General features: G+C 36.7%; 1 protein-coding gene across 2 annotated transcripts; it reads left to right on the forward strand.

The window, feature by feature from the left end:
* The first annotated feature begins 285 nt into the window (after positions 1-285).
* Positions 286-26,806, forward strand: LOC125265747 (hepatocyte growth factor activator). Of its 2 annotated transcripts, XM_048186168.1 has the most exons (14): positions 286-1,675; positions 1,777-1,840; positions 1,932-2,025; positions 11,319-11,392; positions 13,711-13,851; positions 16,189-16,320; positions 16,413-16,523; positions 16,973-17,147; positions 19,887-19,984; positions 21,925-22,165; positions 22,244-22,383; positions 23,444-23,584; positions 25,209-25,351; positions 26,369-26,806. In XM_048186168.1, the coding sequence occupies exons 1-14, from the start codon at positions 1,541-1,543 to the stop codon at positions 26,588-26,590; spliced, it is 1,911 nt and encodes a 636-aa protein (XP_048042125.1). In that variant the 5' UTR covers positions 286-1,540; the 3' UTR covers positions 26,591-26,806. The 2 variants fall into 2 exon arrangements, with proteins under 2 accessions (XP_048042125.1, XP_048042126.1); XM_048186169.1 differs by lacking the exon at positions 13,711-13,851.
* The last annotated feature ends 1,096 nt before the right edge of the window (positions 26,807-27,902 follow it).

The raw sequence follows: 27,902 nt of genomic DNA on the forward strand, positions 1-27,902 counted from the left end.
TTTCCAGATACATTTCAGTGTATTGAAAATGTTATAACATTACTCTGTGCTTTCGCTTGGTGGCTGCTGTGAGACACTGTTACACACTGCAGTAAACTAGATTGATTTTAGAATATCATATTAAATGCTGGATGGCTTGTGTTGATAAATGGCATGCAATTAATTTTAAAACGTATTGTATGATGGAGAAAATGCTGTATTACTGTTACTAAAAATAAAGCTGCATCTGATTATGCTGTTAGCTACTTCACAAAATAGTGTTTTTCTCTGAGGCATGGTAAAGCATGGTACTCACAAAAAAATCAAGAAAACTAGATTTAAACAGACTATGTTGAGCTATAACAACAATTCGTTTTTCTGTTTATATATATATATTAAAACAGTTGTTCCCTTGCCTATTAAAACATGTAATATATGACAGCGTTTTTGGTGTTTCCATGGTTTCTACAAAATAAAACTGGAAACCGAGGCAGACCAAGGGTTAACGAGGGTATGACGCAACTCCTCACATGTCCCGGAGCCTTGGTTAAAATAGCAATTTTCTCACGATTTACAAATAGTTGAAAACATTTGGGATGTTGTAAGTACTCAAGTGAACAAAATATATAACACTGGCCTAGTGGTTTTTGGATATTTTACTGCAAAATTCTTACATATTGTGCCTTTAAACCAAGGCATATTGTCCACGTTATCGCCACGAATGAAAATGAGAAATGTGGATCTTTTTTTTTAAATGTGAATTTTACTTAAACGTTTTTTAAAAATATTTTTGATTTTTATAAATTTAATTTTAATTAAATTTATTACATTATTATGTTACAAAATCACATTTTATTGTCTGCGGTTTCTGGAGACCCCAACATCCTGAGTGTATACACCAAACGAATATCTTAGAAGTGGTTTGTTTTTAAACATCAATAACATGATCATTAGGCTTTTTTTATTTATTTATTTTAACTGTATATATTTAGCTCATTCGGATGTAGAAAGCTTTGTGAGTATAATTCTGCTCTCATTTAGCTCAAAATTGTCTTCTGTTACTCAGTAACCATGACTCTTATTTTCATGTTTTCCCATATGCACACATATGTGGAGGAATTCATAGCTTTCGCTTTGAAGGTAGTTTCGGTCAACAATGAATGATTAACTGCATTCATCCGAACGTGACGCTCCGCGTAAGTGCAGCGGTGACGCGCAAAAGTCTAATCAGGTTTTCCGCGTGTCTCTCGCGGTGCAACATCACTTGTGGGTGGATTCCGTTGTCACTGACAACAACCCCTAAATCAAAGCATGAAGATCGGTATTACATCACAGGCTTGTGCTGGGCTGGGTCTGTCCACTCCGCCAGGTGTAATCACAGGCTTTTCTCGTGGGAACTCCCTTGAAGAGGCTTTTCCTGCGGTGAGCTTTCACGCATCCATCGCCCCGGGATATAATGGAGGAATCCTACAAATGACACTTGCGTGCGGGACGGAAACTCTCTGAATTTATCTAGTGCTTTTATTCCTGGTGAAACTTGTCCAAAGATCAAAGATCTGCCATGCGGAGAACACCTCGTTCACAAATCTCTTGGTTGGATTTTTCTGTGTTTTCTCCAGTTCTGACTCGTCGAGTGTTTCTTCTTCTGCTGCTGCAATGTCTTATTTTATTGCCCCGTTTGCAGTGTGTTGGATTGGTGAGTGTCCCATATGAGTTTTGCTGAATGTTAGTTATTTGGTATACATCTTGGAAAACTCTCTCTCTCTCTCTCTCTCTCTCTCTCTCTCTCTTTTAAAGCCCAAGAAGCCACCTGGTTTTCAAATTTTAGTTTCCAGACAGTCTAACACTGTAACCCAGAAAGGTATGAACTCTCGAATTGCTCTCAGTCCTTAATGTGTCTGTTTCTAATAACTGTTGGTTCATGTTTCAGTGTGTGTGTGTGTGTGTTTTAGTTCTTACAACAGATGGCAAAGAGTGCAAGTTTCCTTTTCGCTTTGGTGGGATGATTTATCACAATTGTATCTCTATGAACTCTTACAAGGCCTGGTAAGTGCTAACAAACATGCACAGCATGTACACATTCAATGTCCTTCAACCATTCTCTTTGATAAATAACTCTTAATTCACTGACCATCAAACCTCAGCTCTTACTTTAACTTCAACTACTTTAAGTGATCTCAAACCCCCTAATACAACAGCTCATACCCAGATGCCTAAATTGTTACCAGACCCACAAAGAATCTGCATGCGTAGAATGTGTTTGTTTATTAAATAATTTGGCTAATTTGATGTTTTCAGGTACCAATAATAGTCTAGTAGCCTCAGCTCCATGATTAGTACCATTCTACAGATTTTACAACAAATCAGCATAACCTGTAATCAGATTAGATTAATTGTCATACATTTTTAGGGTTAGTTCACCCAAAATGAAAATTCTGTCATTAATTACTCACCCTCATGTCGTTCCACACCCGTAAGACTTGGCAGAAGCTCAACCTAACGTGAATGGCGCACAAGAACAAACCCCTTCCGGAAGCTCAAACATGCTGCATAACCAAAGAGGTTCATTCTCGTGTGTTACGCAGTACGTTTGAGTTTCCGGAGGTTTGTTCTTGTGCATTATTTAGGTTTGGTTGAGCTTCTGCATATGTTCGCTCATCAATTTGTACATGCGAGTAAAAGCCTAAATTAAATCTGTTTATCATAACAAGTGATCGATTCTTTTCAGAAAATTTGGACTAAACCGCTTGATATATATGGATTATTTTTCCGATCTCTTTATGACATTTTTGAAGTGTCAAAGTGGTAGTTCCAAAGGCAGTCTATGTAAGGAAATCTGAGCATTCTATCATCAAAAAGATCTTCATTTGTGTTCCGAAGATGAACGAAAGTCTTATGGGTTTGGAACAACATCGGGGTGAGTAATTAATGACAGAATTTTCATTTTGGGGTGAACTAACCCTTTAAGACATAATTTCTGAGGATCTGGTCTGTGCCGAGTTAGTATCTACAGTAGGTTTGGGATAACTAAAGGTCTGGCTTGAGCTTGTTACAGACACATCCTTAACCAGTTCAAATGAGAACTAATTTCAAAGATTTATTGCATTTTGTTTCTGAAATCCACCCCATCTGATGGTATCAGTATAATCCTAAATTGTTTGGATCAAAGTTATCCTAATCCTACTAAAAGTTTTGAACAACACGTACGGAAGATTTGAGATCGAAACCAAGACTAAATTATGTGATCCAGTTCAATTAGAATCTTTTTTCTTTTTCTTTTGAACAAGCCATTTTCAAGATTTGATCCAATCCAATATCCAACTTAAAATAGTTTCTTTTGTTAACATTAGTTAACTACATTAGTTAACATAATCTAGCAATGAATAATACTTCTACTACAGCATTTATTAATCTTAGTTCATGTTAATCTCAACATTTACTTCTGCATTTTTAGAATCAAAAGTTGTATGTTAACATTAGTTATTACTCGTCTCTGTGGAATACTTGATTCTGATTGGTCAATGGCGCCATTCAGCGGTATGTTATTCCCCAATAATGTTATTCGAAAACAGTTAACATAGGCTCATCCAGGTTACTGAAGTCTGCAGTGCTATATGCTTGCTAGGAACGTTTTTCCTCGTGGAAGTTTTGTCTTTGGTGAGCTAACAAAATTTTAAAAAGCAGTCAAATTTTGTGTAGTTATTTAATTATGTCATCCGGTATCGCGGACCTGCACTCTCGTTTCATACAAAAGCAGCTGCTGCCATTTTGCGACTATAGTTTTGTTCACTGTAATGGATTAAGATAACAAACAGGTACGATTATAAATCAGTTTAATCTCAGATCAATATCTTATGCCCATAATTATTTATGTGGCGAAATGCCGTGTAATATGCTGTATGACTGTACCATATTAGATCTCTTAAATGTGTTTCTGTCTAGTTTGAACTTGCCACTCTCTCCACAGAAACGGACTCAGATCGACTCAGATCAATATTTTGTGTCTAATTATTTACTTATGTGGCAAGTAGCCATGTAATAAGCGGGATAATGTACATCCATCTGGTTGTTATCTCAGAATAAACCCCTTCAGGCTGATACAATACCTGTCTGGGTTTATTCTGAGATAACAACCGGCTGGATGTAGCCTACATTATCCCTTACTTAAACAATGATCAACTGTATTTTTATTAAAGCTGCAGTCCGTAACTTTTTTTGGTTAAAAATGATCCAAAATCAATTTTTGAGCAAATACATAACCAGCCAGTGTTCAAAACTATCTCATTATCTTAGCTCGATTCACAACAGTAAGCTTGTAATAATGTTTTATAATAAGAGCGACCTGGTGGATTTCCGTGGGAAATTCGAGCATGCAGCAGTTCGTCTGTGCGTCATTACGTCACGCCTGTAAACAGAAAGGAAGGAGTCGCGTCCAGACTAGTCGGTTTTATCATGTGAGGATGCTGCCGGTAGCGGATCATTTATAGCCTTTTCTCACAGCAGCTGAAATAATTAAACTTTCATTTTAATGGCGGATTGTAATCCAGAAAGATCCAAATGACAATCATCAGTGACAACTGGAGATTCACCCGTAGTTAAAAAGCAAAAGACGTCGGACTGCGGCGTTGCTACAGAAATTGAAATCTACAGGTAACGCTAATATACACTAAATACATAGTCACGCAATGCTGATGTTGTTAACATTAACAGTTTGAGAACAAAGTATAAAAGTAATCATAATTTGCACGGTTTGGCGTGATTCGAGCTTTAATCACCATTGACAGTGCAATTTATTGTAGGCCTAATGCTTTTTTCCTCAGTTGGTCAGAACAAAAGTGGCAGAAATGTTACTTACTTGTTCAACTGATATTTTCCAGTGAAAATTCTTATATTGGTCATACTTTCAAGACGTAGAATCTGTGATTCTGAAGTACAGTATCCACACCGGTGCGGTGACTGACAGCAAGCATTAGATTCATCCACGCTGACGAGCTGTGCCGAAGCACAATGCACATACAGATAACTATGCCGCATATGACTGCAATTGCAGGTTTCAAACAGAGATGGCGACAAAGAGGAAAAATTACGGACTGCAGCTTTAACCAATATTAACAAAGATTAAAAATGTAGTTATATGTTTCTCATTGTTAGCTAATGCATTAACTAGTGCTAACAAATAAGGCCTAATGTGAAGTATTACAACTGCACTCTTAAACCCATCTTAAACCAGTTACTTAGCCAACCCATAATAATGTCCTTACAAATCCAAACCCACATCCTTAATGAGTTTAAACCACATTGTACCATCAACCAAAACTCATAACCCAGCCTTAATTTTGATGTAACCTGGCTGTATTCATAGTGCAGACTCATCTGCATATTGAGTAACTTTTACCAAAACTAGTGACCTGTTCACTTAACCTTTGACTCAACACTACTCTGTTTGCTAAAAATGATCTTTTGTCATCTCCGCTGCTCTTTATGTTTCCTCTGTCAATGAGTGGAGCAGATGACTATACATACCAATGTGATAAACCATTATAAACAATGAGAAGGAGTGAGTTTTATCAGTCAGAGAGATCAGGGCTGTGATGCAAGATCAAGGAGGCGGTGTGGTTATTAATGTCACTGCAGCTGAACAAGTGTGTGCAAATCTCCATATGGAGCAACTCTTAAGTGAGTTGTACTCCATAAATATGGAGGAGGGTTTGCTTTTGGCTGAGTGTTGTGAGACACAGTGGATTTGCTTCAAGCAATGCCAAAAACTGAAAATCTGTTATAGTTTAAATTCATTCATTTTCATTTCATTCACTTTATTTATAAAGCACTTTACAACTGCAGCTGCAGACCAAAATGCTGCATAAACAAGAGACACAAGCAATACATAAGAACAACAGACAACCTAAAACAACAGATAGGTGTTAAAATGGAGAAAAAAACCTTGGGAGAAACCAGGCTTAGTCGGGGGGCCAGTTCTCCTCTGGTGAACAGTGCTTTATTACGATTCAGGTTGCTATCATAAGTCCGATAGGATCGCAACATGATGTGACCTCTCTAAGTTCCTGAGAATGACTATTCCAGAGCCTTGGACCCGCAACAGCAAAGGCCTGATCCCCTTTTAACTTTATATGAGTTTAAGGGACAGTAAGCAATACTTGGCGAAGAGCAATGAGCTCAGACACATAAGCAGGAGCCATCCCATGCACTGCTTTAAAAACTTACTACAGAATTTTATATTTTATCATGTAGTCCACTGATAGTCACTTGAGTGAAGCCAAAATAGGAGAGATATGATGACTTTTTCCATAAGACCTTCGTTCATCTTCAACACAACACAAAGTAAGATATTTTTGATGAAGGGTATCTGATCCACACATAGGCAGCAACATCATTGCACCTTTTGATGTCCAGAAAGGTAGTTATAAACATGGTTAAAATAGTTAACAGTGTTCAACCTTAATGTTATGAAGCGATGAGAATACTTTTTGTGCGAAAAAAACAAAACAAAAATAACGACTTTATTTAACAGTTTTAACTGTTGTCATGAGTAGTGAACTCAGTTGCAGGCTTCCTTGTTTACGTCCAAATGCCAACTCAGTAGTGGCTGAAGCTGAAACACGTGAGTAGCACAATGCATGCATGTGATGCTGACATAGGATCCGGCCAATAATGAGCCAGCATTCGGATGTAAACAAGGAAGCCTTCACTACGTATGACAACGGTTCAAATTGTTAAATAAAGTTATTTTTGTTTTGTGCACAAAAAATATTCTTATCGCTTCATAACATTAAGGTTGAACCACTGTAGTCACGTTGACTAAACATGTTTTTAACTACCTTTCTGGACGTCAAAAGGTGCAATGACATTGCTGCCTATGTGTGGACCCTCGGATTTCATCAAAAATATCTTAATTTGTGTTCCGAAGATTGATGAAGGTCTTACAGGTGTGGAACGACATGAGGGTGAGTACTTGATGAAAGAAATTTCATTTTTGGGTGAACTAACCCTTTAACTAAACCAGGTTATAAGCCATCCAGCTTTTAACCTCCTCTAGACATGCCAAAAGAAAATTAGGGCCATATTTCTCTCCCACTCTCAAAGGAAGACAAATCTGTGTATCATCAGCATACAAATGGTAAGACAGGTTGTAATTTAAAAAAATTAAGCCCAGGGGCAACATAAAGAAGGAAAATAAAATAGGGTCAGTAACAGAACCATGAGGAACCCCATAAGTGGCAGACAGTTGTTGAAACAAAGTTACCATACTTTACAGGGAATGATCTATTTAAAAGATAAGATTTGAACCACTCTAAAACCGTCCCATGAATTCCAACCATGGGATAACCGCTTTATAAGAATCACATGGTCTATTTTGTCAAAAGCTTTGCTCAAGTCCAATAAAATCAGAGCTGCAGCATTACCTGCATCTCTGATTATACGAAGGTTAACTCTTAAGACTGCAGACTCAGTGCTGTGACCCGCCCTAAAACTGGACTGAAATTTGTGTAAGATCTCATACTTACTTAAAAATGACATTAGCTGCGAATAAACCACCTTCTCTAAAATCTTTGATAAGCATGGTAGTTTTGAGATGGGCCGATAATTCTTTAGTTCTAGAGGGTCTAAATTAGGCTTTTTAAGAAGTGGCTAAATAATCACTTACTTAAGGACAATCCCATTATGAAGACTACTGTTAATAATGGACTTAATACTCTGTCCAACAACATCAACCATTACCTTAAGAAGACGTAAAGGAACCACATCGCAACTACCAGATAGACTACCAGTAGGCTTCAAACGCATAATGATGTCCTTAACTTGCACCAGTGACACCTGTTCAGAGAGGTTTATGTACTTTTATATTCTTCCAAACCTATGTGCTATAATTTCTTCCTGTGGAACACAAAAGAAGAATTTTGAAGAATCGTTATGCAGCTTTTTTGCCATTTATTTGCCATTTACTGATGTGTGACGGCGTACCACAAAAGCTATAAGGATACCTGGAACAAAGCAGTGTTAGCTTCTGATTGGCTGAAGAAAGCCACTCAAAGGCATGCAGGAAGTATGGCAGGGTGACACAGCATCTTGTTCCCTTCTCAGGGAACCATGGTTACAGTCGTAACATGAGATGTTCTCTTTCGACGGAACTGTACGCTGCATCTGATCTTGACGCTATGGGGAACAAAATACCCACTGTGCCATACTGACAAATGCCTGTCCTAGTGTGAAGCTCTTCAGGTACAACTTAGGACAAGAACACTTGAGACCCTGTGTATAGTCCAGGTCCAGACTATAAAACCTTATAAATGTGTCTAGGGAACAGAGTCCTGCACGCAGGTGGGTACCAGCGGGTGTCTGCAGGTGAACCACTAATATTTGATGTAACGAGTGGAATAATATTTATGTGTCGGGTGCGATGTGGGTGTGGGTCGGATGTGCGGTAGGCACGGGCAGACTGCGAGTCCAATAGCCAAGACTATTTCAACTCAATCCGGTGCATTTGACAGCTGCTTTCAAATGGTCCCATGCTTATTTGTGTTCACGCTCTTTCTGAAGATCGTTAAAGGCTTCTAATTACAGCACAATTTGTAGCACTAGGCATTGTAGCTAGTGATTATATTAATCACTTTGGTCGCTTGATGCCGATCACTTAAATGTCGAGTGAATCTGCTAAAACATTTAGGGTGACACTTTTGGTGCGCACCCGGGTTCGACTGACGTCAGAGTTCGGTACGTTTGGATGATGTGAACATTGTCTTCTGAACTCGGGTGCACACCCGCGAACCGTACCCGAGTCTGCTTAAAAAGGGCGGTCTGGGGTCCGGTTCAAGTGAACTCCGGTACGGTCCGCTTCTGATATGAATGCAAACGTACCAAATCACAGAAGTGAACCGCTATTAATGCCATATTACTTCATAAATGTGTGTATGTGTGTGTGTGTTTTACTCTCTTTCCCGTCGAGCATGACTGACGTGCTGCAAGCAGAGAGCTGTAGCATAGCTTTTCTCATTTCTGCTCGCCTTCAGCATTCTACATTCGGGGCAGATAGACGCAAGAGCCGTTATGAACAAAACCAACGGTTCAAAAACAATATAATATAACAATATAATATAATATAAAACAATATAATATAATATATATAATATACACAACATAATATATAATATAAAAGTGAGGAGAGCAACGTTATGCATTTTGCTGCCTTCTCCTGCGCCGTCGTTACTAAGCAACAGAGTAAACAGCTGCTGGTTTGATGACACAAACGAACCGCGGTTCGGACCCAAATAATATAATGTGAACACAGTCCAGTGGGGGCAGGGGAAGGAGGGAGCAATCGAACTCGGGTTCAGTCCAGGCAATCGAACCAAGTGTGAAAGCACCCTTAGGCCTACTAGCTTTAAGCTTACAGTTAAATAGTAAAACATTATTTGTTCTATTGTTTTACTTGTGTTGTTTAATGCAATGCTTAATTAATTGCAGAATGCCTAATGCAGAATGCCTAATGTTGGTTACATGAGAAAATTCTTTTTGTCTACCTTATGTAGGAGATTTAATGCGTGTGCAGTTCGGGTCGCAGTTTTTATGTCAAACGGGTCATGTCACAGGTGTGGGGTGGGTTCGGGTTTATCAAACAGGACCCTTGCAGGACTCTGTCAGGGAAGACCAGCCAGCATCACATTCTTCTTGGAGGGAAACTCCTGACAGTAAAACTTTTGAAGCCGCCTTACTCACAACTCACCTTTGGTTGTGAAAGTAGGCTCTCACAACCAAAGGTGAAGGCAAGTCATGTGCCTCATAAGTTGTAGAAATACTCTCCACAATCCATTTACTGGTCTGCTTGGAAGTTGGGGAACCCCACTTGGGTGAACTGAAGGAGACCAGCAGCTGGTCTCTTACGCCACTGAGCAGTCCAGTAGACATAAATCTCAAGGGCCCTAACTGGGCAAAGCAAATTAAGCTTCTCTTGGTCCATCGACACAAAAGGAGGAGGATGAAAGGCCTGCAAGATTGTAGAGTATGCTATATTTGTCGGAATTTTAGGCACATAGCCCAGTCTAGTGTGCAAAATTGCCTTGACCCTCTCTGAGGCAAATTCTAGGCAGGAGAAGGCAACTGACAGGGCCTGCAAGTATCCTACCATCATGATTACATCCTTAAGGGATGTAATCACCAACAGAAAAGCCATCTTTAAAGTTAGGAACTTCTCTGAAATCAAGTCCAAGGGCTCGAAGGGTGCCAGGGACAACCCTTCCAGAACCATGGCCAAATTGCAGGCCAGAACTTTTACATGGACTACAGGCCTCAACCTCAAAGTCCCACGAAGTCCCAATGTAAAATGTCCCAGGCTCTCGGTGTCACGATCACCAGCTGGAATGCCCTTGCCACCAGGGACACTCCATCACAGACTGTTGTCACTGCATCAAGGACTCATTGCCCGGTCTCATCATCCATGATTGTCTACAGCTATTTCTTATTATCTTGTTTATGACAGCCTATATAAACCCTGTTCACTCAGCCATTCATTGCGAAGTGTTGTACGTGTCTACACTGCATTTCTGAGCTTGCTGTCTTTTGTTTCTCATGTTTATGGTTTTGACTTTCTGCCTGGTTTCTTGCCTGTGTTCCTGTGCCCTGTGACTGGTTGGACTGTTTACTCTGTGTTTTGACCTTTGCCTGCTTGATTGTGGATTACCCTTTCAGTAAATACTGCGTTTGGATCCTCAACCTTCGTGTCTCGGAGCAGTTTCATGACACTTGGCCTCACTCTGCTTCATATCACAGTAACGTTAATAAAATTTTAATACATTAGCTCATTCATGAACATGATTTCTGCCTTGAGTCCCGCCAAATTGCTTTCCATCGGCTGTGGAGGTGAAGACTCCCATGATTCCATGTTCATTCATGGCAAAATCAAGCAACAACTTTGTTATTGTTTTGAATAAGAGACCCCTAGCGGCGAAACTTACATACTGTGCCTTTATGTACACTTAAGTGGCCTTTAATTTGATTGATATTGTATTATCTGTAGTTTTTTTTTAAATATATTATACTTTTAAGATTTAAAAGTACACTACAAATACATATTCAATACAATTAAGCACAAATATTTTTGACAAGGGTGTCCAATATAATACAAAGTTGTAATGAAATTTCTCCTTTTGTGTTCCCCGGACAGAAATAACAGCATACAGGTTTGGTGCGATATGACATAAATATATAAATAATGGCAGATTTTCCATGCACTCAACAACCAGTAATTCTGTCTGTTTGATCTTTACACAAGTCTTGAGTAATTCAGATGTGTGTCATGCTCATTGTGTTTTTGGTTTGACTTTTAGGTGTTCTCTCACACACAACTTTGACCGTGATCAGAAGCGGGGATTCTGCAGTTCACCCAAACGAATGTTTAATGGTAAGAAATAATTTTTTTCTCTCCCATGTAAACCGTCTTGTCAAAAGTCATAAGATCTTGCATCCACCTTTGTAGATATTAGATATCTCATCGACATTATTGTTTTTTTTTTTTTTTTTTTCAATTAGAGAAACCAAACAGTCAATTTGTTGCCAAGTAAAATCAAAATGTGTAATGTTTAATAAACTGATGCAGAGTAAAACATTTAGTTAAAAATAACCATGGCATGTCATTCACAGTTATTAACTAAATGAACACAATAAAAGAATTTATATGCATATAACAATAAATAGTAACAACTCCGCTTCGCATCGTGCCTAACAATGCCCTTCAGCCATGACTTATTCACGATACAGCACAGCGTCTCGTACCTTATTGCTTACATAACTCACTACAGTTAAAATTATAATCAAATGCTTAACATATGCTTTATTATGTTAGTCAACACACCAAAATAATTATACTTCTTTAAAGCATGACAAATGATTATTAAAACATGATTTAAAATGTAAACTAAAACTTTTAATTTACATTAGAGAGTGCACTTTTTAAAAGTATACTTAAGTGAGTTAAGAAACAGTCATGAAAGTGTACTCTTTATAAGTACAATTAAGTGGCCTTTTATTTTATTAATATTACATAATCTGCAACTATAGTTCAAAAATACTTTTAAGATTTTAAGTACACCACAAGTGCACATTTAAAACAATTAATCACACTTCTTTTTCACAAGGGATGATGTGAAGCCATTAAAACAATATCCCAGCAGGTCAATGAATTTGTGGCAATTAATAACCAATAATCCATAAATAGTAATAAACCTTAATATTTATACGCTGACAGATAGAGCTTTTTTATTTATTTATTTTAATTAGTTGACAGTATTTATCATTTTCATTTAAGTTTTCTTTTTTATTTTTTAGTTTAAAGGGATAGTTTATCCAAAAATGAAAATTCTGTCAATATTTACTCACCCTCAAGTTGTTCAAACCTGTATGAAGTTTTTTTCTTCGGTAACACTTTAGTTTAGGGTCCAGTATTAACTAGTTGCTTATTAGCGTGCATATTAATAGGATATTGGCTGTTTATTAGTACTTATAAAGCACATAGAGATCGATGCATGACCATATTCTACATCCCTTAATCCTACCAATACCTAAACTTAACAGCTACCTTACTAACTATTAATAAGCTGTAATTGGGAGTTTATTGAGGCAAAAGTCATAGTAGTTAGTTTATAGTGAGAATTGTACCCTAAACTAAAGTGTGACCCTTTCTTCTGTTGAACATAAAGGAAGATATTTTGAAGAATGTTGGTAACTAATCAGTATTGACTACCATAGTGTATAAAAAAAACTGTTGAATGTTGTTTGGTTACCAACATTCTTCAAAATATCTTATTTTGTGTTCAGCAGAAGAAAGAACTTCATACAGGTTTAGAACAACTTGAGGGTGAATAAATGATAACAGAATTTTCATATTTGGGTGAACTATCTCTTAAAAGATTTCCCATCTAATTCCTTCATCTAATATTTATAGATATTTAAAACAAGCAATATTTGATAGTTTTTGCTTTAGTTAACAACACTGCATGGAAGTGAATTAAACTGTTTTAACACTCTCATACTCTAAACTAGTTTAATGACTTGTAAAGAAACGTAATGGCCAAATAAAATTGGCATTAAAATCATTCGCTAACAAATTCATTAAATGTATGATGTATTTATCACTCAGCCTTAGTCGGCAATCGTGTGTACATTTCCCGCTTGTGGATGGATTTATGACTGAAACTGTGGGTTTACCAGGATGTTTTACTTTCAGAGGGAGGTGTTTATGTTAATGCATAAATGACACGCTTTGTTTGTATGATGCAGACCTCTGTGTTTATAACAGCAGATGTACAGAGTTTGTTTTCAAGTGCGTGCTCTGGTTCAAACACACTGTCTGTGTATTTGCTCACATCATGCACTGGATTTTTGAAGGCTCACTAGTGGCAGTTCTGGCTTATTTGGTTCCTTATACAAGACATTTTTTTAGTTATTAAATTATTAATTCAAAAAGTGGCTCAAAAAGTGGTGTGTGACTTTGGATGGGCAGAAATGCTTCTGTCCTGAATCTACATGCACATATAACTGTGTTCAGTAATCATGGCTTAGAGTAATGCGGACTGCATTTGGCACAACATTGTTTATGATTTGTAAAACAGATACTGTATGTCTCATTGACTCATTCAAGGTTTGAGAAATGAGCATGATGAATCAGCCCTGCCGCCATGATGATAAGCAAGTTTTTCTTAATTTATCTCATCCTCTCCTCAGGATTTCTTCCTCTGCGTCAGGGTCCAAGTCTCTGCCAGCAAAACCCGTGTTTGAATGGGGGCGTTTGTGCCACGAACACTAACCTGGACTCATTTGATTGTGTGTGTCCTGATGGATTTAGTGGAGCTCTGTGTGAAAAAAGTGAGTGAAACACAGTGAAATGGCCATAGTCACATAATGCAATGATAATTTCAGTGTAATTATGGATTATTGGTTATTAATTGCCACAAATTCATTGACCTGCTGGGATATTGTTTTAAAGGCATCACATCATCCCTTGTGAAAAAGAAGTGTGATTAATTGTTTTAAATGTGCACTTGTGGTGTACTTCAAATCTTAAAAGTGTTTTTTAACTATACTTGCAGATTATGTAATATTAATAGAATAAGGCCACTTAATTGTACTTAAAAAGAGTACACTTTCATGACTGTTTCTTAACACACTTAAGTAGGCTACACTTTAAAAAAAAGTGCACTTTGTAATGTAAATTAAAAGTTTTAGTTTACACTTTAAATCATGTTTTAATAATCATTTGTCATGCTTTAAAGAAGTATAATTATTTTGGTGTGTTGACTAACATACTAAAGCATATGTTAAGCATTTGATTATAATTTTAACTGTAGTGAGTTATGTAAGCAATATGGTACGAGACGCTGTGCTGTATTGTGAATAAGCCATGGCTGAAGGGCGTTGTTAGGCACGATGCGAAGCGGAGTGCCTGCAACCCATTCAGCCGTGACTTATTCATGATAAAGCATTAGCCTCGAGTACCTTATAACTTCTATAAAACGGTTACCACACAATACAAATATTAAAGCCAAAAAGTATGTATTAATGCAATTTTCATGAAGTAAACATTAACTAAAAGCCTTCCTTCCGCCGGAAAAAATAGTCCCTGACTGTGAACAGCAACAGAAGTTACATTATATCGCCATTAGATGGCTGCAATGCTTTTCTTTATGAGTGTGTCAGTCAGTAGCGAAGACTTTTATATTGAAAAGACTGAATCACTGTGAACACGGAACAAGACGCAACTGACAAATGCTTTGACTAGCGCTGTCAGTCACAGGAAAACCCCTTAACTGTTAAAAGAACAAGATAATACATCGGACATTTAAACAGATTTTTTTATTATGAACATAGAACTGACCTGAAGGAAAATGCTAAATCTGAATGCAGGTAATAAACTCGCTCACTCGATCTCTTTCTCACAGCACTCTTCTACATAGTATAGTAAGCTTCAATGAACAATATCAATTGAGAACAAACAGTTTACGTTGCTAAGAGTGGTTGCTAAGGGTGGTACTGATACATAGAACCGTTGGGTGAAGCGGTCATAGCCGTGTTTTATCACGAATAAAACACAGCTATTGACCAATCGGAATCAAGGACAGGAACTAACCGTTTTATAATCGATATTACATTTGAAGTTAATATATTTTAAATGTATTAAATTGCAACTTCATCATTACAAATATGCAATTACAAATATATTTAAATACATGCACATTTCAATAGAAATGACATTAAAGGATATTTTAGCTTGTCAGTACATTTAGCAGTACACTTCAACCATATTGCATAGACAATAGAAGTAATTTTGAAATTACATGTAAAGATGTACTTAAGTGGGTCGATAAAACACTCTTAAGTTCAGCTAATTGCATTTAACATAAATTTACAAAACATTTTAATTGCCATTAACATGCAAATAAGTGCCCAAAAAACACACACACACACACACACACACACACACACACACACACACACACACACACACACACACACACACATATAACAAGCACTCTTTAAACGTATGTTAAAGTGTACTTCTTTTTCACAAGGGGAACTGATATCTTTAGAGATGAAAACATACAGTAACATTCAGAAGTAAACATGTCTCTAGAGCATCAAAAAAATGTCATTTAATTCTTGCAATCTCAGTGAGATCTGAGATTTGTTTCCAAGATGTTGGACAAGTTAAGAAAAGCAATTATAAATATATTATAATAATATATTATAGCAATTAATATATTAACAAATGATAGCTATTATAAATATATTTCCACTGAATTGCAGTTTTGTCTAATTAAATAGTTTATTTAAATATTCTAATTGATCTTTTCTTCTATTTTTGGTATCATTAACAATATTATAAGACTATAATCTGCAGTAATGATAATTAGTTTAACAGTAATAAATAAGAAGAGTGTATGATCTGTTCTCATATAAGTAACTAAACATGTTCTTTTTCAAGCATTGCGTCAGATGTTGTTCTCCATTCATGTGTCGCTCTCTTTTATGTTTTGAAAATTTCTCATCTTTAACGCTATCACATGTCCTGTGAACCGTGAAGTTTTTGTGCCTCTTCTTTTGTCTGTCATCTGATATTGGTGGAGTTGTTTCTTCAGGGTTGATCTGATTGGTTGAAGAGTCGAGGGTGTTTTGTTTTCTGACAGCTTGGGGTATGTTTTATAGAAAAGTGCTACGAGCCGCTGCATCTGAAACACTATGACATTGGAGAATCGTGGGGACGGATCTACCAGCGAAGCGTAGAGCTGTGCACGTGCCTCGGTGGAGAGGTCAGCTGCAAGCGTGCACGTTACACGGGTACGACTTACTGAAACTAAGTACTGACACCTGATCCCCTGGAGCTACGGCTCTTTCCTTTTGAACATTGTTCTTTTTGTTTGTGTGTGTAGTGTGTTTGCGAAATCACTGTGAAAATGACGGAGTCTGTAGAATAATAGAGGCCACTGGTGAAGAGGTGTGTGGGTGCAAATCTGGATATATTGGAAAATATTGCAACATCAGTGAGTACACACACACACACACACCCATACTGAAAACATGAATTTTGAAGCAGTTTATTTTTGAAAACGCATGTTTTTAATAAGTAACTAGATAAGACAGTTTGGGGTGAGAGTGTGTGCAGTTTACATTGCAGAGCAAAATGTCAAAGTATTGTCAAGTTATGCCACAGGTTTCGATGTCATCCCTGCACCAGTCTATTAAAGGAATAGTTCAGCCAAAAATGAAAATTGTGTCATCACTTACTCAACATCAGGTTATTCCAAACCTGTATGAGTTTCTTTCTTCTGTTGAACTCAAAAGAAGATGTTTTAAAGAATGTTGGCCCAGACAGTTGACGATAGCCATTACATTACATAGCAGGAAATAAATATTTGGGTGAACTATCCCTTCAACACACATACACACATGCAAATACAGTGTAATAATTTTTCCCTGTGTGTGTCATCAGACCCACAAGAGCAGTGTTACCGTGATTCAGGTGCACAGTATCGCGGTCTAGCCAATGCCACCGTCTCCGGATCATCCTGCCTGCCGTGGAACTCGGATCTGTTGTTCAATGAGCTGACAGTAGATACAGTGGACAGCGCCACCCTCAGGGGCCTCGGAGAACATGCTTTCTGCAGGTGACTGCTTGCATTTAAAGTCTCATCATGCTTGTCATTATAGTAATGTGCTGAAGATTTATAATAGAGCAAAGGTAACTTAAAAAAGTGCACTTAACTGTACACTTATTTTGATGTGTTGACTAACATACTAGAGCACGTGTAAAGTACTTGATAAATTGTACTGTAACATGTTCAATACATTACATTTAAAGTTAATATATTGGTAACACTTTACAATAAGGATTCACTTAAAATTAGTTAACTACTTTAAGTAACATGAAGTAAGAATTAACAATACAACAATAATAGCAATAATAATAACAACAATAGCAATCTCAACATTAAAATCAAATGTTGTATTTGTTCACATTATTTAATGCACTGTGAAATAACATGAACAAACAATGAACAGTTGGATTTTTATTAACTAACATTACCAAAGATTAATAAATGCTGTAACAAATGTATTGCTCATTGTTAGTTCATTAATCAATACATTAACTAATGTTAACAAATGAGGCCTTATTGTAAAGTGTTACCATTATTTACAGTGCCTTGTGAAAGTAATCAAACCCCTTCATTTTTTTCACATTTTATGTTGCTGCCTTACATTAAACTACTTTAAATTACTTTTTTCCACATCAATCTACACCCCATATACCATAATAGCAAAACAAACAAACACAAAAGATCTGTGACAACTTTGCAAAATTATTAAAAAGGAAAAACTGAAATAAGTACATTGCACAAATTTTCAAACCCTTAACTAAGTACTTAGTTAAAGCACCTTTACAGCTTTAAGTCTTTTTGGGTGTGATGTGACAAGCTTTGCACATCTACATTTGGCGATTTTCTTCAATTCTTCTCCTCAGAAGCTCTGTCAGATTGGATGGGGAGCGTCAGTGGACAGACATTTTCAGGTTTCTCCAAAGATTTTCGATAGGGTTCAAGCCGTGGCTCTGGCTGGGCCACTCAAGGACATTCACAGAGTTGTCCATAAGCCATTCTTGCATTGTCTTAGCTGTGTGCTTTGGGTCATTGACCTGTTAGAAGGTGAACCTTCTGCCCAGTCCAAGGTTCTGAAGGTTTTCCTTTAAGGCTAACTCTATATTTTGCTGCCTGCCACTGAAAAACACCCCCACAACATGATGCTGCCACCACCACTCTTTAGTTTTGAGATGGTATTGTGCAGGTAATGAGCAGTGCTGGATTTCCTCCAGACATGATGATTGGAACTGAGGTTCATCCGACTAGAGAATATTGTTTCTCACAGCCTTTAGGTGCTTTTTTTTTGCTAATTCCAAATGGGGTTTCATGTGTCCTCACCAAGGGGAGGCTTGAATCTGGTCACTCTGGCATAAAGCCTGGATCGGTGGAGTGTTGCAGTGATGTTTGTCCTTCTGTTAATTTCTCCCATCTCCATATATGATCATGGTGCTAAACTACAGTGACAGTCAGCTTCTTGATCACTACTCTAACCAAGGCCCTTCTCCATCGATTGCTCAGTTTGGCCAGTAGGCCAGCTCTAGGAAGAGTCCTGGTTGTTCCAAAGTCCTTCTATTAAGCATTATGGAGGCTATGTGCTTCTTGAACCTTCAATACAGCAGAATTTGTTTTGTAGTCTTTCCCAGATCTGTGTCTTGATCCAGTCCTGTCTCTGAGCCCTCTAGGCAACTCCTTTGACCTCATGGCTTGGTTTTGCTCTGATATGCATTTTCAGCTGTTAGACCTTTTATTGAGAGGTGTGTGCTTTTCCAAATCATACCCATTCAATTGATTTTACTCCAGGTTAACTCCACTCAAAGCGTAGTAACATCTACAATCAAAATTGGAATGCTCATGAGCTAAATTTCCAGACAAGGGTTTGAATAATTGTGCAATGTACTTATTTCACTTTTTCACAGATCTGTTTTTTGCTATGTCATTATTGTATATAGGGTGTAGACTGATGTGGAAAAAAGTAATTTAAAGTAGTTTAACATAAGCCAGCATCATAACAAAATGTGAAAAAAATCAAGGGGTTTGAATACTTACGCAAAGCACTATATGTGTACTAAATTGCAACATCATCATTACAAGTGTGTAATAACAAATATATTTAAATACATGTAACATACAGGTTTCAATAGAAATTAAATTAAAGTATATTTTAGTTTACCATAAATGCTTGTCAGTACATTCAGCAGTAAACTTTAACCATATTTCAAAGACAATAGAATAATGAAATTACAAATGAAGATGTACTTAAGTCCTACCTAAGTTTCTCAAAAACACTGTAAAGCTCAGCTAATGGCATTTAATATAAATTTAAACTATAATACATTGTCATTTAATTGCAGTTAATGTGCAATTAAGTGTCTGAAAACATTACAATACATTTAAACTTAAGTATAATATTTTAAAGTATGTTATTTCAATAATAAATCTGCTAAAGTGTTCTTTTTCACAAATGTAATATTATACTTCTACATAACTGTGTGCTTACTTTTCAAAGCAATCAGACGTACAATTTTTACTTTTTAGTAAAAAAAAGGTGAAAAAAATTCAAGCACCTAGCAACCACCCAGAGCACCCTAGCAACCGCATAGCAATGCCCTAACAACCCTTCAGAACACTTTAGCGACCACAACATAGCGACACTCTGGCAACCAGCCACAGCAGTGTCATTATCACAGCATATAGATATTTTTATTTGATTTTGCAGAAAGCATTGATGTTATGCTGTCTGAAATCTTTCCATATGACTTCATTTGGCAGGAACCCAGATCAAGATAAGCTGCCGTGGTGTTACACAATGACAGACAGAGCCATTTCCTGGGAGTACTGCAACATCCAGCCCTGTTCCAAACAGCCATGTTAGTACAACTGCACATGCACACACAAGAGCAACAGATCCTTCAGCTTCTCCAGAATATTCCTGATAACTCACAAATAATTGTGCATGAGAAGTAAAAGAAAGATAAAGCTTTCTAAAAATTCTGTAGAATTCTCATTGACTTCTTCTTGGCGTGGGAAGAGGAAATCTAAAGCAGTGAAGCAATAGATTTATTGGTCATGAGCACTTGACATCATGTACATGGAACGCCCTGAACATGTTATGGATTTTATTAACACTGATTCTAGCACAGACATGAGCGACACAAGTGATCGGCGATAAACATGTTAAAGCAAGCTGCTCTTACTGTGACATATTCATTCTTATCTGGTGTACACTACTGATCTAAAGTTTGATTCACTCGGCATAGATAAATAACAGTTCAGTACATGGAAATGACATACAGTGAGTCTCAAACACCATTGTTTCCTCCTTATGGAAATCTCATTTGTTGAATCATCAGACTAGGTAAGCAAGCAAGGACAATAGCGAAAAATGGCAGATGGAGCGATAATAACTGACATGATCCATGATTACATGATAATTTTTGTGATATTTTTAAATTGTCTTTCTAAATGTTTCATTAGCATGTTGCTAATGTACTGTTTCTTACTGTATTCACGGAGACAAGAGAGCCGTCGCTATTTTCATTTTTAAACACTTGCAGTCTGTATAATTCATAAACACAACTTCATTCTTTATAAATCTCTCCAACAGTGTGTAATGTTAGCTTTAGCCCGTTAGCTACGGAGTACAGCCTCAAACTCATTCAGAATCAAATGTAAACATCCAAATAAATACTATACTCACAGGAATCAGTGCATGCATGCAGCTTGAATGACAAACACTTTGTAAAGATCCATTTTGAGGGTTATATTAGCTGTGTGAACTTTGTTTATGCTGGTTAAGGCAGTGGAGAGCTCGGGGGCGGGGGAGCGCGAGATTTAAAGGGGCCGCGCACTGAATCGGTGCATATATAATTATGGCTCAAAATAGGCAGTTAAAAAAATTTTAAAAAAAAAATCTATGGGATATTTTGAGCTGAAACTTCACAGACACTTTCAGGGGACACCTTAGACTTATTTTACATCTTGTTAAAACTGGTTCTGGGGTACCTTTAAATTGATTTCTGAAGGATCATGTGACAATGAAAACTGGAGTAATGATCCAGTTTTCACAGGAATCACAGGAATAAATTACATTTTACAATATATTACAATATAAAACAGTTTGTTGAATTCATAATAATATTTCACTGTTTTGATGAAGTAAATGCAGCTTTCTTTCAAAAACATTAGTTAAAAAACAGTAGTTAGCACAAACGGATCATCTATATCATCTTTATATAGTCACTTAATCCTAAGTGTTTGCAATTTTTTTTTTGACTCATTTATATATAGTTCCATTCACCAGCTGATAGAAAAACTGCTGACAAAAGCTCAAATACTATACTTTTCGTCGCAGTTTCTTTTAAATTCGGAATAAACCAAAAGTTGCGATAGTCTTTTTGTCCCTATTGTGACATATATATCTGAGAAAAAGGGCTTCTGGAATGAGAAAAAAAAAATGTAGGACGGGACTTGATTTTTTCTTTGGGGAATTGATCGGATGGTTGTGGTTTGCTATTGGTTGATCTAATGTGAGTGACAGGATGTCCTGCCCTCGCACCAGTAAACACGTCATTAGAGAAGAGATGGTGCTGCAGGAAGGAGGGGAAGTTTAATTAAAGATTATGAGGGCTCAAAAATCAAAAATAAATAAATATAATGATGTGCACCAATAAAACGTTTATAATAAATACTGCAATATTCCATAAAAATACAAGAATTGTCAATTTTTGATTTCTTGAATCTTCAATATTCTTCAATCAGGTGTGTTTGGATTATTTTAGTTAAATATTCTCTCTGTTTCCGCTGTCAGCCTCCCGCAGAGGTCCTGTCATAGCTGCTGCACCGCGGCCGTCCCGCACCCCTGCCAGGACACCGGTGTGTGGGAAGAGGCACAAGAAACGGATCAGCAGGGCTCGTATCCTGGGTGGGACATCCGCATTGCCTGGTTCACACCCCTGGATGGCAGCGTTGTACATCAAAGATGAGTTCTGTGCGGGAACTCTGATTTCTTCCTGTTGGATTGTATCTGCGGCTCACTGCTTCCTGCGCAAGTATGTGTGTGTCTGTGTGTTTACATACATTTGCATTTTTATGAAGTTATAACTTAATTCTAAAACTCTCTTTCTCAGTCCATTGCAGTCACAGATTCGGGTTGTTCTTGGCCAGCATGGCTTTAATGACACCGGCCCGAACACCAGGACATTTGGTGTTGAGAAATATATTTTGTACCCCCTTTATACTCAGTTCCTGCCGACCTTAAATGATATTGGTGAGTTTGGACTCCAAGTACAGAAACTTTAACATCATTACAAATTTACAAGCAATGTCCTGAGTGTGTGTGTGTTTACAACTAGTGTTAAAAAAAAAAATTAGGACTATTAAAGAAAGTTCAGTAAAAAAGGTATATATATATATATATATATACACACACACACCATTTTTATAGCATTTTTTATATAATTTTTATAGCATTATATGAAGACAGAAAAATAACTAGTTTTATTTTAATGTTTATTTAATTTGTATTGCAAAATACACACTAATCAGAGTGTTGGGTTTCCATGTTTTATTGGGACATTCCATAGACAATGATTTTTATACTGTACAAACTATATATTCTATCTCCTACCCCAACCTCTAAACATATCCTTACAGAAAACTTTCTGCATTTTTACATTTTCAAAAAAACATCAGTATGATTTATAAGCTGGTATTACTATCCTTGTGGGGACATTTTTTCCACAAAGTAGGGAATTCCTGACCCCACCCACCCCCACACACAGACTTTGTAGTTACTTACTCTTTAGTTTGTCTTACATTTACACTTTATTCCTTTGCTCTCATTAATGCTCATATGTTCACAGTAAAAAAATAAGAACTTTTTTGCTTTTAGTAAACTAAACTTAATTTACTTGTCAAAATGCCCATGCAAAAAAATAAATAAAATATAAGGTGAGATTTTTTGCATTGTGACATTTGACATTTCATAGGAAATTCTAATTGTGCTTTTTAAAGTTTCCCAGGAAATGCGTAAAAAAACATATACAGATGCAGACGTGGGCTGGTGTGACGCAGACGCGCTCCAACACGCTGCTCACCAGCACTTGTGTTGTTTGAAATGTTTTGTTTTCCCAATCTCGCCATTTCCCATTCTATTAATAGTATTCCTATCTCCAAAAGCCTTATAAATAAAACAAATCTTTTGTATTTTCCAAAATAAAAAAGAGCACCCTTTGTTTATGCAAAACTTGCCAAGGCATTGCAATTTAGAGAGTAAGCATTTGTGCGTTGTGTATGTGTTTTGTTTGTAATAAAAGCTGTTTTCATAGCCTTAGTGAAGCTGAAGAAGGTCAACGGACGCTGTGCTCAGAAAACACCATTCATCAGGCCAATCTGTCTGCCAGGGAAAGACACAAAGTTCCCGGATCACTACTGCTGTAAGATCTCAGGCTGGGGTCACATGAGCGAGAGTGAGTGACTAACAATCTCTCAGAGATTTATAGTATTTATATATTTTTAGCATTTATTTTGTAGATGTGAATCTTTTTTTTTTTTTAAGATTACTGTATGATATTCTATGATGGTGAAGATGCTGATTATATGAAAAATAAACAAACAAAAAAACAGCAAGGCAGCTCACTGTGTTTTGGAACACGCGCATATAATGTACTGATGAGTCAAAATATTATGAACAGCGAATAAGCAAATATCGTTGATCTTCTTCTCTAATAAGGCCACATATTATAGTCTGGGTAAGATGGTAAGCAAACAATAAGTTCTTGTAGTCAACATGTTAGATGCAGGTGAAATGGGCAGGAGTAAAGTTCTGAGTGACTTTAACAAGGGCCAAATTGTTATGGCAAGGCGAGTGGATCAGATTATCTCTGAAATGGCAATTCTTGTGGGTTACTCCCAGTTAGCAGTGGTGAGAATTTAGTGGTCTGAGGAGGGACAAACCACAAACAGGCAACAGGGTGTTGGGTGCCCAAGGCTCATCAATGCATGAGGACAATGAAGGCTATCCTGTCTGGTCCGAGCCAACATAAGATCTACTGTGCCGCAAGTCACACGACAGTTTAATGATGGTAATGAGAGGAATGTGTCACAACACACAGTGCATCGCACTCTGCTGCACATGGGGCTGCGTAGACGCAGACCAATCAGAGTGCCTAGATGACCCTTGTCCACTATCGACATACTTCACCTTTAAACGAATCAGTTTAGGAAACAGATCTAAAGAGAGGATAAATAAGAAACACTATGGCGTCAATTTAAATGTATGCCAGAAGTAGTTTTTAAATTAATAATTAAAAATAAGCATTATAATTTAATTAGTATTGGTAGCCTATTATAAATAAAAAGTAACATGTAATTCTACTAAATATATGTAGGCTATAATAAATAAAAAAATATCAATAGCCTGTTCTTTAAAAGAATAAGCTGAAATTATGCTTTTAACAAAAAACTGATGATTTTAACAAATGCACAGACTATTGATTAACATCCTCTGATAGTTACAGTAGGACTGTCATAAACAATTTAGAAGTTTTTGTAAAAAATAATTTTCCCTATGGAGAAAATAAAATTTGATTTAGTCTAGTTAGTATTGTATCAAATACAATGTGATTTGAGCAATTTCGGTGAAATCCTGCCCATGAAATCCCCCATATGCAAGCAAACCAATTAGAACGCGGGACAATGATGACGATCTCTCTCTCTCTCTCTCTCTCTCTCTCTCTCTCTCTCTATATATATATATATGTATGTATGTATGTTTGTGTGTCTATAAAATAATGTCTGTATCACACTGCATTGTGGGATGTTAGGATAAAAAATGGTAGTATAAAAATGGTAGTGTATTGTGATTGTTTGAGGTCACCATTATTTTGATTGCGCTGCTAAAAAAAGATGTTCTTATTCAGTATTTTTATCTTGAGAAGCAAAATGACTTAAGATATTAAGTCTTGTTTTCTGAAACAAATATATGCCAGTGGGGTCCGAAAAATAAACTTGTTTTCCCTTTGAATTCAGTTTATAAACATGAATTATGATTTGCATAAAATTTGTGAACGTAACTTGTGTGTGTTTGTTTAGAGGCAAACTCGTATTCTCAGCTGATCGAGGGAGTGGTGAAGATTATTCCTTTTGACCATTGTTCGAGTCCAGAAGTGTATGGATCAGAGGTCCGGTCTGGGATGCTGTGTGCCGGGAGTGACTCCTGTGTGGACGCCTGCCAGGTGAGAAGTCAAAACACTAAACACTTGTAACGTATGATGTATCTTCCTCTAAGTATCAACAAATGCATAGATCATTGTTAGTTAAAGGGTTAGTTCACCCAAAAATGAAAATTCTGTCATTTATTACTCACCCTCCTGCCGTTCCACACCCGTAAGACCTTCGTTAATCTTCGGAATGCAAATTAAGACATTTTTGATGAAATCCGATGGCTCCGTGAGGCCTGCATAGGGATGACAATGACATTTCCTCTCTCAAGATCCATAAAGGTACTAAAAACATATTTAAATCAGTTCATGTGAGTACGGTGGTACAATATTAATATTATAAAGCGACGAGAATATTTTTGCTCCAAAAAACAAAATAACGACTTATATATTGATGGCCGATTTCAAAACACTGCTTCAGGAAACTTCGGAGCATAATCAGCGTGTCGAATCAGCGGTTCGGAGTGCCGAAGTCACGTGATTTCAGCAGTTTGCCGGTTTGACACGCGATCCGAATCATGATTCGGTACTTTGATTCATTGATTCATTTTGAAATCGGCCGTCACTAAATAAGTCATTATTTCATTTTTTTGCCGCACCAAAAATTTTCTCGTCACTTTATGATATTAATATTGAACCATTGTACTCACATGAACTGATTTAAATGTGTTTTTAGTACATTAATGGATTTTGAGAGAGGAAATGTCATCGCTGGCTATGGAGGCCTCACTGAGCCATCAGATTTCAACAAAAATATCTTAATTTGTGTTCCGAAGATTAACAAAGGTCTTACGGGTGTGGATGAGTAATAAATGACATTATTTTCATTTTTTGTGAGCTAACCCTTTAATGTTAGATAATGCATTATCTAATGTGACCTTATTGTATCACAGTTTTTGCTAATGGTTTACACTGAATAAAAAAAATATTTTATGATTTTTGCTGACTAGGGTGACATTTTGCATCAGAATTAAAAAGCATTGGAATATGAGCCACATGTATCTTTTTTAATGTGTGATGTGATTTGTTTAGGGAGACTCCGGCGGTCCTTTAGCGTGTGAGTGTGACGGTGTGAGTTTCCTTTATGGCATCATCAGTTGGGGGGACGGATGTGGACGGTCGGGAAAACCAGGCGTTTACACCCTCGTGCCCAAATATGCTGACTGGATAAACAGCGTCATCAAAAGATCCAAACAAACATCAGCTAATAAAACAAAGATAAACATCTGCATCGGGAGTCAGTGCCAAAGATAACCCATAAATCAACTGTGACTTTATTAGTAATGTATTAGTTGACACTTTCCATTACAGTGTTCATGTTAACGAGTAATACTAATGAACTTAATGTGTTATGAATGCTATTGTATTTATATTAACAAGCAATGTTGTGACATGTACACACTGTAATGTCAAGTTATGTATTATATTATTTTATATATATTTTTGCATATCAATAAATTTTTGAGTTGATTGTGGTGAAGTAAATGTGTCTTTTAAACTGCATGAAGTATTAAAAAATGTTATTAGACAGTGTTTGGGGGAATCTCACGGAATCTATCAAGAACATTTCCTCACAGTTTTCTTTACTTAAATGGGTTACTTTTGATTTTGTTTGTAATTCAGTATTTTAATTATTATTACGGATTATTACGGATTCCATCATATTCTCATTACTTTAGTATAATAATGAGAATTTCAACAAAACAAGGCACTGCCTATATATACAGTTGCAAGAATATGTGAACCGTCTTGCAGAATCTGTGAAAATGTGCAAAATTTTAACAAAATAAGAGAGATCATACAAAATGCATGTCATTTTTTATTTAGTACTGTCCTGAGTAAGATATTTTACATAAAAGATGTTTACATATAATAAGACAAAAAATAGCTGAATTTATTAAAATGACTTAGTTCAAAAGTTTGTGAACATTCTTAATACTGTGTGTGGTTACCTGGATGATCTATGACTGTTCTTTTTTGTTGTGTGATGGTTGATCTTGAGTCCCTTGTTTATTCTGAGCAGTTAAACTGAGCTCTGAAAAAATTCTTCAGAAAAAATTTCCAGGTCACAAAAATTCTTCAGTCTGCCACTTTTCCACTTACCATCTTTTGTATATTTGAACCCTTTACAACAGTGACTGAATGATTTTGAGATCCATCTTTTCACACTGATGACAACTGAGGGACTCAAACACAGCTATTAAAAAAGGTTCAAACATTCACTGATGCTCCAGAAGGAAACATAATGCATTAAGAGTTAGGGGGTGAAAACTTTTCAACAGGGTGAAGAGGTCCAAATCTTATTTCCCTTGAATATCATTTTTCAGTACTTCCCTTCGGAAGCAACAGAAGATACTTGCATGTTTCCCGGAAGACAAATCAAATACAATTAACCTTGATCTTCAAATTCCAAATGTTTTCACCTCCCATCTATTAATGCATCATGTTTTTTTTTTGTTGTTGTTGTTTTTTTTTTTTTCTGGAGTCCCTCAATTGTCCTCAGTGTGAAAAGACGGATCTCAAAATCATTCAGTCACTGCTGTAAAGGGTTCAAATATGCAAAAAA

Source organism: Megalobrama amblycephala, linkage group LG3, assembly GCF_018812025.1.
Source record: "Megalobrama amblycephala isolate DHTTF-2021 linkage group LG3, ASM1881202v1, whole genome shotgun sequence".
Lineage (NCBI taxonomy): Eukaryota > Metazoa > Chordata > Actinopteri > Cypriniformes > Xenocyprididae > Megalobrama > Megalobrama amblycephala.

Bases quoted from the DNA above. Each gene is read 5' to 3' on its own strand.
- LOC125265747 (XM_048186168.1), top strand. From the start codon at position 1,541: ATGCGGAGAACACCTCGTTCACAAATCTCTTGGTTGGATTTTTCTGTG. The intron at 16,321-16,412 runs GTACGACTTACT...TTGTGTGTGTAG, and splicing joins CAAGCGTGCACGTTACACGG to TGTGTTTGCGAAATCACTGT. The intron at 22,384-23,443 runs GTGAGTTTGGAC...CTGTTTTCATAG, and splicing joins GCCGACCTTAAATGATATTG to CCTTAGTGAAGCTGAAGAAG.